Below are 14,578 nucleotides of genomic sequence, written 5' to 3'. Positions count from 1 at the left end.
TCATTCTTAAGATTGTTTTGTATTAGAATCTTCATAGTAGTGGCCTCTACTGGAAAATACATCACTGTCTATGCCTAATGAGTGTACCTTCTTAATAATACATCCTGCTGGGCGATACATCACTCCTTATGCCTAATGTGTTTACCTTTTTAATACTATGTTCTAGGATCGTCTGTACTTTGTTATGGAGTATGTGAATGGTGGTGACCTCATGTATCACATTCAGCAAGTAGGAAAATTTAAGGAGCCACAGGCAGTGTGAGTGTTTGTTGATTTAAATAAAGTCATTATTAATTTTACACTGCAGCAGAGGTGTCAGATTTGTCCAGTATGTACAATATTATATAGAAATTGGGACTGTCATCTTTTTATCCAGTATAATAGAAACTATGTTGGCCTGCTGGTCTAAACATAGCACATATTGCAGGAGATAGCTTAATCTTGAAGAAAAAAAAATTAAAAATCAATGGCGACAAGTTTTTCAGCAAGTAAAGAGGAGTACAATATGGCTATTAACAATTCACACAAAATGAACACTGTGAGACACACAAGAAACAGATTCAGCATTTACTATATAATTAAGCTTAATTTTATGCATATCTAGTGATAGATACTGTGGTCACACTTTATATTAAGGTTCAATTTATAGATAGTTTTAAAAGAATTAATACATTAATAGATGTTTTAATAAATAGTTAATTGTTATATATTGTAATGATGTCCAACAGATCAATAGGTTGCTAACCATCTGTTTCACTTTCTGATGTACTACTCAAGTTTGCAACGTGCTTTTAATGTCTATTAATCATTTATTAGCATTTTATAAACAGTTTATCCATTAAACCTTAATATAAAGTGTGACCTGTCCTGTTTTTAAAAACACAGAAAAGCAGCTGTTAAGTTGAAACTTACTCAGTATGGTTAAAATTATCAAGTAAGAGTCATTTAAAAAAAAAACTCCTTAATTTTAAATATACAACACATAAAAGACAAAAATGTAAGCATGACCTGACTAAGTACTAAATAAAAACCAGAGTCATCTCATGGGTCAGATCCTCAGCTGGTGTAAATGTGCATAGCTGCATTGATTTCCCACTTGTATATATTGCCACTGCTCCATACTTCTGTGGAGCTATGACATTGTACACCATCTGATGGCCTGCCCCAAGGTCTGTGTTGGCAAACGTTCCAAAGAGACTAAAAACAATTCTGAACCAGAATTTTAAGAGCTATGCTTCCTTCTCCTTTTTATTAAACTTAATAATCAATCTTAGTTTTTATTGGCCTTCTCGCATGTAACTGGCACACGTCTGCAGTAACTCTGGCTTCAAAAGCTCATCAATATTGTATATACTTAAACTACTTTTGGCAATTGTATTGTATATGGCAGTCAGTTCAATTAGCTTGAAGTAATTAATCTATTACCTTTTGTATAAAGGAACAATATTTTTAGAAATTATTTTAATGATGTATGAATCTCAATGTAAATTAATCAGCAACATGAATCATAAATGGTCTGATATGATCAGGCATTGAGAAGAATGACCTATCTAGTCAGGTTACTTACCACATAACTGCCATGTAATAATTGCACTGTTCTTCTTAATTTAGGAAGAAATGCCCAATTTTTTTACCCTGTCTTGTCAAAATATTATCAAACACTTCATGAATGACTATGAAAATCAAGTTGATGCAGGATGTTATCTTTACTCCTTTATATATACATGAATGCAATAGCTTCTCTTACTCCTTTGCTTTAAATCTTTGGTTTGGTGAGTGTCAAATATATTTCTGCAGAGGAAAATCATACATGGAAGATAAGAAATCTGAAATTCTGTTCTTACAGGTTTTACGCAGCTGAGATTTCAACTGGGCTATTCTTTCTCCATAAAAGAGGAATTGTTTATAGGTGAGTACTAGCTGACACTAGTCATTCCTATTAAAACCCTGCAGAGACAGATGTGTTCGGCTATTGACAGTATTTTAAAATCAATTTAAAGTCAATTTGGTGTTAATAATTAAACTTCATTGTTTTGTCGGTGATGTTCCTTTAACTAAGGATGAATGTGTATCTTAGACACGTTGACATCTGCACTTTGCAGCATTCAGTTGAAAACACTTGAGTCCAAAATGTTTGGTATATCTTATGCGTTGCATACATTCATGTGTCCTAAAACATGTTTTTATGTAAAAGTGTGTGTGTGTGAGAGAGAGAGAGAGAGAGAGAGAGCGCGCATGCCTGTATTTGTTATATATAGTCTACAGCATCAGTGTAGTTGAGTTATAATGCTCTCGGAGTACCTTGTGTGACCCTAAAATAATTCAGTGTCCACACATTTCTGCAGAAATAAAACACTGAACATAAGAACACTCCCAATTAGAAATTTAGTGTTGTTAGCCTGCCATATATTTTATGAACGGCGATTTTAATATGCAAAGACAAATGTAAAAGGCAGCTGAATCAAGAAGGGCATAGTACTTTAATGCATATTGGGATCCTGCGAATAGTACAGACTGAAAGCTTTGACTCAAGGGCATCAGACAATATTGGTCAGACAGCAAAGGAAAAAACATTGGCCTGATGAGAAATTCTACCTTCTGATTTTAATTTGAGGAACAATTCAGTTTTCATTTTGTTGAATGCTGATCTTTAATTAAGTAGTTACTTGTTCATTACTAGTTTAGAAGGTTGACTTACAGCAGTGAACCTCAAACTTTTTCATAGTGTAGCCAATACCTTAATAGAGAGTATCCCATGCATATCTCTCCTCTCATTTGTCACATAACATTCCTTTTGCAGTGCAGCATTTATGTGTTGTTGCTTAATCTGTAATGTGACTTTTTGGTCTTTGTGAAAAAACTTCATCTTACTATCCATTTTTATACTACTCCCATCAAACCCCCCTTGGCCTCTCCTCCTATTCATCCCCGAGACATACAGCTTGGCTGTATTGTTTCATTTCATTCATCTTCCAGCCAAAATGCTTCACAAACTGTATACTACATGATGAAATGCAGCCACTTCTGTGGAGCAGCATACCCAAGGGGGATGATCTGGCTGATGAACTCTCGAACAAACCCCTAAATTTATGAAAGATGCCATGGAATCTTTAATATCCACACAGAACACAAAGAAAAAACTTCCTGTTTCTAAGGCATCATCTGAAAGATCCCCCTCCATCCACCGTACGTACACACACACGCACGCACACACACACCTCTCTCTCTCTACCTCGACATAACGCTGTCCTTGGGAGCCAAAAAATCTTACTGCATTCTAGGTGAAATCGTATTATATTGAACTTGCTTTGATCCACCGGAGTGCGGACCCCTGCCTCTCCGGAGCGCTGCTTTACCACATTATATCCAAATTCGTGTTATATCTGGTGGCGTTATATCAAGGTAGCGGTGTATATACACACACACATATAAAAACACATCATATTCAGTAATGAAACTGATGTAAGACAACATTTTTGGTGGCATAGTTGGTATAAGTATTAATATTAAATGATGATTCTTCATAGAGATCTGAAATTAGATAATGTGATGCTGGATTCAGAAGGACACATAAAGATTGCAGATTTTGGGATGTGCAAAGAACATATGACAGATGAAGTAACAACGAGGACATTCTGCGGCACTCCAGACTACATTGCCCCAGAGGTAAACATTTAACATTGGAAGTAGCATACGACCTCTCAAAAGGGTTTTGTGAACATTTCGCCCAGTGAATATATGACAGCTACAAAATGGCTGTTTTATGCCTAGAACAGTCCTTGCTTCTGCAGGAAGATGTGATACTTTTGTGAATGAATAAAAAAGACCATTAATAAGATTTTATTTAGGGAATATCTAGCTCATGAGAAACCTGAAGCATGGTTTGTTTATCAGATTGAAATTCAAATTTATGCTCATAATAACAAACTGCTAAGGAAGCCATAATACCGGCTTGAACTGTCAATCCAGTTTCATTAAAGTTGTAGCATGCATGCATATAAAAAGCTTTGTGCCATTTAATTTTGAAGTCATACAATCCTGACAGATGTTAATGAGATTGTTATTGGGAGCAAATACAGCTTCATTAACGCATCTCACCATGGGTTCTCACAGGTGCTATAAAATATATTAACAAGCAGTTGCACTATTTTCAGGAAATCACGAGTGTCTTGATTTTTCAACAAGAGATTAATGAATTCCTGCAGTGGTTCACCAGCTTTCCTGCAAAGCTTCTGCACTGTATTCTGGATAATGTATATCCTGTCACCTGCTACAAAATTGAGCTATCACCTTTGGATTTGAGAAAGCTCCTCCTATTAAACTGCAAATTCAGAACTTTGCTGCAGTTAACAAATCTAAAGTTTTCCCAAAAATTTCCCATTACAATTGTCAGGGTTACCCAAAAGTAACATCTGTCCTACTTATTCAATGCATATTTTAGTCAGATATTTGTAGTCAGGGTTTATAATGAGAAAAGTTTACTTTGCCCATATCCACCCAAAAATCTTAATTAAGTTATTACAAGCAAAGTAACTCAGGTGCATCAACACAATTACTAAAAAATCAAGGAAATTTCCAGCAATATGAATATCCAGAACTACAATTTATAAGTTTTACCAATTAAACATTCTAATATCCACACATACTTAGACTGCTCAGCTCAAAAACATTACCATCTCACCTCCAGCATGCAGCTACTCGGCATACTCGCAACCAAGTGCTGAAACTCCAGCCTTAATTCCAGCCTGTGCAAAATGAAGATGTGATACCGAGAGATATAGTTATATTTTCAATAGTTAACTTAGATATAAGACAAAATGAGAAATGAGGGACTGTGGTCATTAAGTGATTTGAAGAGCTGAGTATTAGGATCTGTTGTTTGTGTATTAAGCATGGAACCTAAATTCAAGAGCACTGATTTAAATCCTGTTTTCTCTGCAAATCTCAACACAGCCATAACTCTGGAGCCACAATCCACATCTTCATTATTAGATCTATGGCTCAGGGTAAAGGAATTTCTTCCTGATCCAAAAGGCTGCCTATTTTACTGAACACTAGTTAAAATGCATCTCTGATTGGAGCATTTCCAGCTATAATTTAATGTTTGTTAAAGCACATACAATTTGTATGTGGGGAAAAATATTCATTATTGTATAATGTGAATTTTGCCACTTTCCTGAAATTGCAAGTGAGACATGTTTTTTTCTTCTCACAGTTAGTAGTCTGTACCTATGTGAAATGTTAACAAACCTTGTGTTTTCATAAATTGCTGTTACGTGCATCAGGAGATCAGAATAACCCAGGTCAGCATTTCACCTTTCCCCATCAAAATGCGAATGAAGCCAATATAGCAAAGAATACAAAAAAGATAGTGCTATATCTATGGGTGATAGTCTTGTGCCAGCTAAAGTCAGAGAAAACATGGTCAATGTACAGTTGAATAGTGCATTTTCACTTTAATCCATATGAAGAAATCGTCATGATTCCCAGGTCAGGAATGGGGAGGGATAGCTCAGTGGTTTGAGCATTGGCCTGCTAAACCCAGGATTGTGAGTTCAATCCTTGAGGGGGCCACTTAGAGACCTGGGGCAAAAATCAGTACTTGGTCCTGCTAGTGAAGGCAGGGGGCTGGACTCAATGACCTTTCGAGGTCCCTTCCAGTTCTAGGATATAGGTGTATATCTCCAATTATTATAATGCAGTACAGTAAAATAATGGGTTTCCTTTATTTGTCTTAGGAAATTTGCATAATTTTTTTAACTCATACATAGTGCACATTGGACAAAGGAGGTATTTTCAAACATGTAGGTTCAAGATTTGAGAACTGTGCAAAGGTTAAAATAATTGTATGCTTGGTGCAGCCAATTCTGTCAGGCAGGAGTAAACTGATTATCCTGTATGGAATTTTCATTATTGGGCTGAGCTGAAATATAAATATTTATGGCTGTATTGGTCTAATAACCTTGAAATTGACTAATGCTGCAGTATCTCCTTGGCTGGTCACCGGAGACTGAGGGAGATGGATGTCAAAACCAGTATTAATAAGAAAGGGTTTCCTAAAGGTTGATTCTGAGAGAACCCCGAAACAATGGGTTTTTTAATGTAAAAAAAAACAAACCAAAAAACCCAAACTTGTACCTGCCAGGGGTATAGCAGGCTGATAACTATTTTGAGTGCTGGAAAAGTGGGCTTTGACTGTTGCTTGTGGCAGGGATACATATTCCGTTTAAAAGCCGAATTTATTATAGCAGTAGTAGTCATTTTACTGACTCGTTTGTATTTATACTTCACTTTGTATGCAAAAGGATCCCAGAATTCACTTGCTGTGTAGGGATCTTTTCACCTACCACGGGAAAGCAGCCAGTCCTGAGGCTGAATGTGGCAATGGACTCACATTACACAACCATTTTAATGACAAGAATTTAGTGAAGGAGTGAGTTACTTGAAACATTAAACTAATTAATTTTAAGTGTTCATGATTCTACAGTGAAGCAGGAAACTAGCCCATGCACAAAACAGTAGCATTTCAGTACTGACCCTGTGCCGTTTGCAGTTAACAGCAGTCGATTCACACTCACCAGATTACATCCAGTGCTGAAGAGTTTCAGCCCTTGAGGGAAATATGCTTTCCTTTAGAACTTTTCTCTCTGAAGGGTAAGGACCTGTCCTTTTATTGTGTGCGCACTAGGGTGGCCAAATGTCCCTATTTTATAGGAATAGTCCTGATATATGGGGCTTTTTCTTATGTAAGTGCCTTTTACCCCCACCACCATCCAAATTTTTCACACTATCTGGTCACCCTAGTATGCGCACAGTGTCAAGGACAATGGGGTACAGTTACTAATTGGGTTCTTCAGGGCACCACCGTACCCAAATAATAATGATGCATTCTGTCTACACTCAGCTTTTTATAAAATCCTATTTGATTTACAAATACATTAGTGTTATTAATGGTCAGAGTTACAATAAAGGGTGATGGGGGAAACAATGGATAGGAAGCTACCCTGCTCCCAACGCACCCCATGCTCCCCCCCATTGAGAAAATGTTTTGAATCTGCTTCTCTTCTCTCTCTCCAAATTCCATGAGCCACATCTTGATGAGGAAACAGATTGGCACGATTTGTTTACTGTTGGATTCAACAGATTAGCCTCCATCTCTGAACATGGGGTCAGAGCTTGCCAAATTTCTGTTTTTAATCCTTTATTAAGAATTACCACTTTCTGCCAGGGCTACCTCATTACTCAGGGAGGAAGTGACACCTGTCACATTTAATAGCTTTTGCTGGCTTTTGTTGTTTTTTTTTTAAATTCCCTTGAAATGAGTATTGACAGTTTGACATTTATATGACTGTAAAAGCAAAAAACTGAGAACCTTCCCTACATGTCTTGCACAACCTGAACCAAAATAACTGCACTCCTTCCCAGCCCCCACAAATTATTGCTCTTCTTTGAAGTCCAGATTTTTTCCCATTACTTTCCCAATTAATGCTTTGAACAGCTTCAATTTGCTGTGTGTGAACCGAGCTGCCAGTTTCTCTGTGAGTGATTGGCAGGCTAGCAAATTAACATGGCAGGTTACTCTTTTGCATTTCGATTTTACCATATCAATAAACCTATATTAGAATTTAGCTAGTAATTCACATGGGACATACTTCATTAGGGGGGTCGAGTTTTTTTGTTGTTGTTTTAAAATCTTTTGAGGGGTCCAGAAAGTGCAACAAATGCATCATTCAACCTGTTCTACATCATCATGGCATCCATAGGTTTATTTCCTCATTTTGAGGGGAAAACATCATTACCCTTTTATGTTCACTGTGCCATTTGAGCTGTGAGATAGATAGATAGATAGATAGATAGATACACACTAGAATATTCCGCAGGTTCAAGAAATTAGTTCTAATGTTAAACGTGAAACCATATTTCTCAGGATAAAACCAATTGGGACACCACATTCCAGGTTTAAATGAGAGAGAGTTTAATAAGCACTTTGAGTGGGATTTTCAAAGAGCAACTAAGACCCTTTCAATGGAATTTGTCTCCCTTAGCCCAGGTCTACACTAGCGGGGGGTGGGGGGGGGGTTGACCTAAGATATGCAACTTCAGCTACACAAATAGCATAGCTGAAGTCAGCGTATCTTAGGTCAACTTACCTGGCCATGAGGACAGCAGCAAGTCGACTGCTGCCGCTTCCCCATCGACTCTGCTTCTGCCTCTTGTGAGCTGGACTTCCGGAGTCGACGGGGAGCGCGATCGGGGATTGATTTTATCGTGCCTACACTAGATGTGATAAATTGACCCCTATAGATCGATCACTACCCGCCAATCTGGCGGGTAGTGAAGACCTGCCCTTAAGTGCCTTTATAAATCCCACCTTTGATCGTACCTGCATCTTATTGACTCTTTCAGCATTCCTGGAGTGAGGGGATACTGCATAGTTTCTTCAGTGTCCTAGGCACAAATTTACTGACATGCAATATCTAATCAGTATTCCTGCTTCTCTGACAAGACCAGAACAAAAACAGTTTTTCTCTTATGAGTCCCTAACAGTGTTTTATGGTAAGGAGGGACTATGATATTTCACATTGATTGTGTCTGACTTTCTTTGAGACTCTCCTGTTCTAAAGCTAGATTTGTTTTTGGAAGATCATATTCAAGGATGTGGACACTTAGCTATCCATTGCCCAGGGTAAATGAACAGTCAGAATCAGCAGACAAGTGTTTCTTGACCTTTTCCATACCGCGACCCAATGTTAAAATAGCAAAAATGTTCTGTTCTTTCCCACCCCACGCCATCTGGCCATGGAGAAAGGGAAGTTTGTTGTGACTTTCCCAGACCTATTTGTGACCCCCAGGTAAAGAACCCACGGGATAGACATTTTTGAAGGATTTTGCCTCCTCTATGGCATGGATCTGATATTTTTTCATTCTCTAATTTCAGTTTACAAAATATCTCTACATTAGGCTCCTTGCAGAGAAACATACTAATTGTAAAAAATATTCTGTCCTTCCATTTTAACGACTTTTTTTAAAAATACAGCCTTTACTCCGTGGATAAAAACACTGTCTGATAGGGCTGGGATTTTTCCAGTACAGTGAGGTATTTTTTACATGTTTTATGTATAAAGGCCAGTCTGTTTTTCTGGTTGAAATTTTGAAAGTGTTTGTTCTTTGAAGTAGCAATATTGATTTTAAATAGACCCCCTGAGAACATACTGGTGAGTAGAAAATACATTGAAAGTAATCAAATTCTGTCAACCACTATAACAGGAAGAAGGTGGGCCCCAAATGTATGTTGTAAGGCCCAGTATAGGTGATAGTTGCAAAAGAATTGTAAAATTATGTCTGCTTTTTTGTAGCCCCTTTCATCTAGAAATCTTAAAGCATTGTACCAGCAGTAACTTCATTATGCCTAGCTATAGAAAAGGAGGTAGGTACAGAAAACACAAATGACATATGGTCGATTATACAAAGTGAGGGAATAGAATCCAGGAATCTTGATTCCCAGTCCCCTGCTCTGACCACTAGACGTTTTCAGAGCCTAAATCCAGTGATTTAAATGTTTCCCCACAATTTAAAAGGAGCTCTTTAAAATTCTTCTCCATTTTTTTCTAGATTGTTAGTTTAATTAGAGGTTGATATTAATAGCAGTTACCACTGAGAAAAATTACACTGTATTCTGAAAATGAGTTTTCTACAGTAAAGTTAAGATACAAACACTGTTCTTAGCTACTCATTTGAGCTGCTAACTCATGAGTAATGTATTCCAGAGAGTGACTTATTTTGAGTTTCTTTGCTGAGAGAGAGACTGCTAACTTCCAGATCATGTCCTCTTATCACCCTAGTGAAGACCATAATTTTCAGATAGGTTCTGTAGTCTTTGTATAGTGGCTACATAGCGCTGTTTTGCTGAACTGATAAATGTTTTCTTTACAGATAGCTGGTTTAATTCCTTTACCAGACTGCTGAGAACCTAGGGTGTGTGAGCTGCACTAGTCTTAGTAATTTGTTTCACAGAGAATGAAAAACACATGGAAGCAGGAAAAGGAGACTAAATTAAGGAATGTTTAATGGTGAAAGGACAATATCTCATTGTCTGATTATTCCTCTGAAATAGATGAATTATGGTTTCAGGGTCAACTAGACTTGCCCCCAAACTAAATAGGAGAGACCTGTATTCTAGGAAAAATATCCAAGAATGTTTCAGAACATTCCCTTTACTGGAAAAAAATGGGACAGGTAATCTCTTCAGAATGACTAGAAATCAATAACAATAAAGATACAAACAAATTATGTTAAACTGAAATGGCATTTAGAGCTGAGACTGTAACCAACTGTATGCTCCAATGCACCTTTAAAATAAACCCTGGGTGCAAAATACTTGGAAATTGTCATTAGTCCGAATGGCATAAACCTCTTTCCCGTTGGCATAACTGGTTTCCTGATTGCAGACGAAGAGCATGAGAATTGTGTAGCATTGTAAAACAAAGCTGAGATTTTTCAGAGGTCTTGCTCATATTTGGGGGATTTTTACCTGTTTTTAGAGAGGGACAAAATCTAAATATTACAGAGTAATGAAATTAAACTCTGAATTGTTGATACCCTGTGAATAAAGTGCAAAAGATGATTTGCTTCTTTAATATGAATGGCTTGATGAAATCATGCTGGTCTCCTATGTAGCATTACTCTGGCTGCTTCATTATTTTCAAAAGTGCATCCTGAATCTTCGAAGGGCCAGATTTACAAAGGTATCTAGATGCCTAAAGAAGCAAATAGGCACCTGGTGAGATTTTCAAAGGCACTTAACTTCCATTGGCTTTAATGGGAGTTAGGCATCTAACCTGCTTTAGGTGCTTTGGTAAATCCTTCTAGGTGCCAATTTGCATATTTTGGTGCCTAAATACCTTTGTAAATCTGGCCCTACAATTCTAACACATGGATCTGGCTCCTGTGCTGTAAGATGCATAAATTCAAGTGGGATTTTGGCTTTATTAAGGATGACAGGATTGGGTTCAGTATGCTTTTCTGTGGCATGTATTTGTCTCCATAAGTCGATGTTTATTTGATTCACCACTGACCTTATTTAACACTGGTATTTTTATTTTCATTATTTCACAGATTATTGCTTATCAGCCCTATGGAAAATCAGTAGATTGGTGGGCCTACGGTGTGCTGTTATACGAGATGCTAGCTGGTCAGGTAAGAGTTATATTGCTACTATTCTTCAAAATCTAATGAGAGGAACTTTACAAGGCAGTGCATAATAAATGGAAGTAGTATTGTGCAACTGGGAGAGAGCCCCTGGAAACATAATAGCAGAGTTTTTAGATACTCTTCCTGGTAGTTAAGGCACAGAATCCTGACAATATTTTTGTATTGTGTGCATGGGATCAAAGCCCAGGGCTTGCTGCTCAAACCACAGTTGATTACAGAGCCCTTTCTCTACACATGTGTTGGGGTTCTAGTCACCAAATTACACAACTGAAAAAACAGGTCCTGTACTGCAAAGTTCAGTTGAAGGTAACAAACCAACTTTAAAGAACTCTGGTATTCCCTTGATGAGGGGAAGATTTATGTAAGTGATTCTCCTGAGAGAGTGAGCTGAAGCTACCACAGAATTTCTATATTTACAGTATGTGACCAGCCTCTGTTGTTCCTTCCCAGGCTAAGTCCCAGTAGATTTCTTGACTTCTTGTGTAACAACAGAACAGTGTGTGCTGTTCCTGTATTCTTTGTCCTTTCCAATTCTTACCAAGATCACCATGCGTCTGGTCTGTGGTCATCTCCAGTTACTTGCAGATTGTTCTGTTGCCTCAACATTTTTGTATTTTATGACAGAAAAAAGATGTGTGAGAATCTTAAGATATTTAACTGTACTGAAACATCTGATGTTCTATAGATGAGTTCTGTGGGTTTATCTACAATTTTGGGTTTGTATGTAAACACCCATGAAAATGACTGATAATATTCAGAAATAAATTGGAGAATTTGGAAATGTAGAATCCAGCTGTGTTGGATAATGTTGGGAGATCCCAGCTTCTTGTTTCCGTATTCTTGAGGAAGTCTGATATGCTTGTGTATTTGCTGAGTCTTAAGTCATTTATAGAGCATTATCTTTTTAGGATTTTCTGCGCTTACAGTAAGTGCTAAGTAATTCCTCCAGGGCTTCTTGGAAGATGTAGATTTATTTGCAGATAAATGCATCAACATTTGTTTTAATTATGATAGTTGCCTTGAATATGTCTTCAAAAACATAAGATTAGGCCCAGCAATCTGGAAACATTTATCTATTTGCATGTGCGCTTGTCTCTGTGTACTTTATAACTAAGTGGTGCTTTCTTTTTTGGAGTGTTCTTTCTGGGTGATTCACCCCTGTGCAAAGGGCTGCTAGAAGGCCTATGCAAAACTTAAGTCCCACTTAAACTGTTAGTTCAGGGTTTATGTGGGGCTTAAGCAGTTCCCATGGATCTTGTGCTGACTTTCTTCATCCTCACACCATATTTTAAACACAAATGTAGCCCATACTTGTTACACCATATTCCCCTCACAGAGACACTATTTACCCATAAATCAAATGGGAGCATCATTGGAACTACATGACACTTTAGATCAAAGTCACTGAAAGTAATGGCCTAAAACAAGTACTGATTAGATTGATTTAGGATGGCTACAGCAAGGTAAATTTGAAAAGATCTAATTACAGATAAACAAACCCTTAGATAACCAGCATTGTTGAGTACATTGTAAATGTAAAACTCCTCAATAATGTATCTGCTTTTCAGTAAATAAATAACATTTAGAGGGAATTAAAATTAACACCATATAATTTTACCTCCTTTGTTTCCCTTGAACAGCCTCCATTTGACGGGGAGGATGAAGATGAACTCTTCCAGTCCATAATGGAGCATAATGTTTCCTATCCTAAATCTCTGTCCAAAGAAGCTGTTTCTATCTGCAAAGGGGTAAGCAAGTTGTTGCTATATCATGGAGTCCTTTGTCAACAGAGTGCGTTAAATAACCAAAGTTTGTGGAGTTTGACTGAGTTTATACCACTGGGCTTTTTCAAATACAAACACTGTCCAGCCTGGTTTTTAGGCAGATAACACGGATGATTGTCTGCGTCCTCACTTGGCCTCTGCCAAAGGCCAGGGCTGCAAGAGTGTCAACTCTTTCTGCAGTACGTTTATTTTGTGGTCGGAGAAGATTTCAGAATCCGTTGCAGACAAATTCAATGCAGAAGCTACAAACAGGGTGGTAGTGTGAGCCTTTCCCACCTCTTAAATTGTCTACACTGAGAGTCAGATCGTGCAAGGTGCCAGGCTGTCTCAGCTCTAATTGATGCCAAATGGGAGCTGACAGTACACAGCACTTTGCAGGAGGCATACTACAGCACTGGGCCCCGTGTGTTTGACCCGATAGGAAGAACTGGAGGAATTAACAGGAGGGACAAGGGGGTGAGATAGTGTCTTTTATTGGATCAATTTACACCGAGCTGTGTGGCTCAAAAGCTTGTCTCTTTCACCAACAGAAGTTGGTCCAGTAAAAGATACTATCTCATCCACCTTATCTCTCTACTATCCTAGAACCAACAGGGCTACAGCATCACTGCAAACAACAGTGGATTCACAGGAGTCATTTTAGAATTTAGATAGAAAGCAGCCTGAACAAAAATCTCCAGTCTAAACACCAGTGAATGGTGAGGTAATTCTGATCCAGGTCCAAGCTTTGTGGTTTAAGGTCATCTCTGATTGTAGACTATTTTAATGGGTTTTGGGGGGAGAGCATTGATGTGACTGCAGAGAATTAGCAAAGAAAAGTTTGTGTTGACTTTTTCCTGGCTCAATACCATTCCCTGGAGCACCTCATTTCTGCAGCTCTTCCAAAATGTGAATTTTAGATGTCTATTTCTCCTTCACTTGGATGAAAATTTTAGTGCATTTAAATAGTGCAGAGTTTAAATAGTTCAGAGTGTCCTTTGGAACTGCATATGTAGTACTGTAGCTGACTTCATTTTTTTCTTTAAAGATAAAATCATTGAGAAAATGAAAAGACATTTTATTTATCACAGTAAATCCAAGGCCATTGCAACATAGCAGGGGAATGGCATAAATGTCTATAGCTCAGGATTGAAATTACATAACCTTCCTGCCACAGTTCAAATCCTATTGGGGTCAAGTTGGATCTTCCTTATAAAAAAGAAACAGTACATTATTTTATATCAGTCACCCAGACTGTTATCTCGAGATGCAGTGTTTGCCATTCATTACTGTAGAATACTGTAGTTCCTGTACACAAGGGTCCATTCTTCATATGCAGAGAAATTAAATTCTGTACAACTACAGTATTGGTGGGGTATTTTGACTGAGGATCCTGTATGTGGAAATAGGAAAAATCCCATGTTATTTTTCCTAAAAGGAAAAGTTTGTCCTAGTGTCCTTAGCCAAACGTTGCTCTTTTCCTCCTTCCTCTTTGCATTGCCCTTTATGTGAAGTAGTGACACTCCCAGTCCCAGAAGTGGCTGCATTTCACAACATCTTTTCTAAAGCCCTTTGCAGTCCTCAGGATAAAGGATGCTACATAA

General features: G+C 37.8%; 1 protein-coding gene across 4 annotated transcripts in view; it reads left to right on the top strand.

The window, feature by feature from the left end:
* Positions 1-14,578, top strand: part of PRKCA (protein kinase C alpha) — a 315,869-nt gene that overhangs the window by 282,467 nt on the left and 18,824 nt on the right. For all 4 annotated transcript variants that reach the window (XM_050920648.1, XM_050920649.1, XM_050920651.1 and 1 more), the window contains 5 exons: positions 167-258; positions 1,847-1,909; positions 3,528-3,666; positions 11,116-11,196; positions 12,852-12,959. In XM_050920648.1, coding sequence (XP_050776605.1) covers positions 167-258; positions 1,847-1,909; positions 3,528-3,666; positions 11,116-11,196; positions 12,852-12,959 — 483 coding nt within the window. The remainder of the gene's footprint in view (positions 1-166; positions 259-1,846; positions 1,910-3,527; positions 3,667-11,115; positions 11,197-12,851; positions 12,960-14,578) is intronic.

This window comes from Gopherus flavomarginatus, chromosome 12, assembly GCF_025201925.1.
Source record: "Gopherus flavomarginatus isolate rGopFla2 chromosome 12, rGopFla2.mat.asm, whole genome shotgun sequence".
Taxonomy (NCBI): domain Eukaryota; kingdom Metazoa; phylum Chordata; order Testudines; family Testudinidae; genus Gopherus; species Gopherus flavomarginatus.
This window is presented reverse-complemented; position numbering and strand designations above follow the sequence as displayed.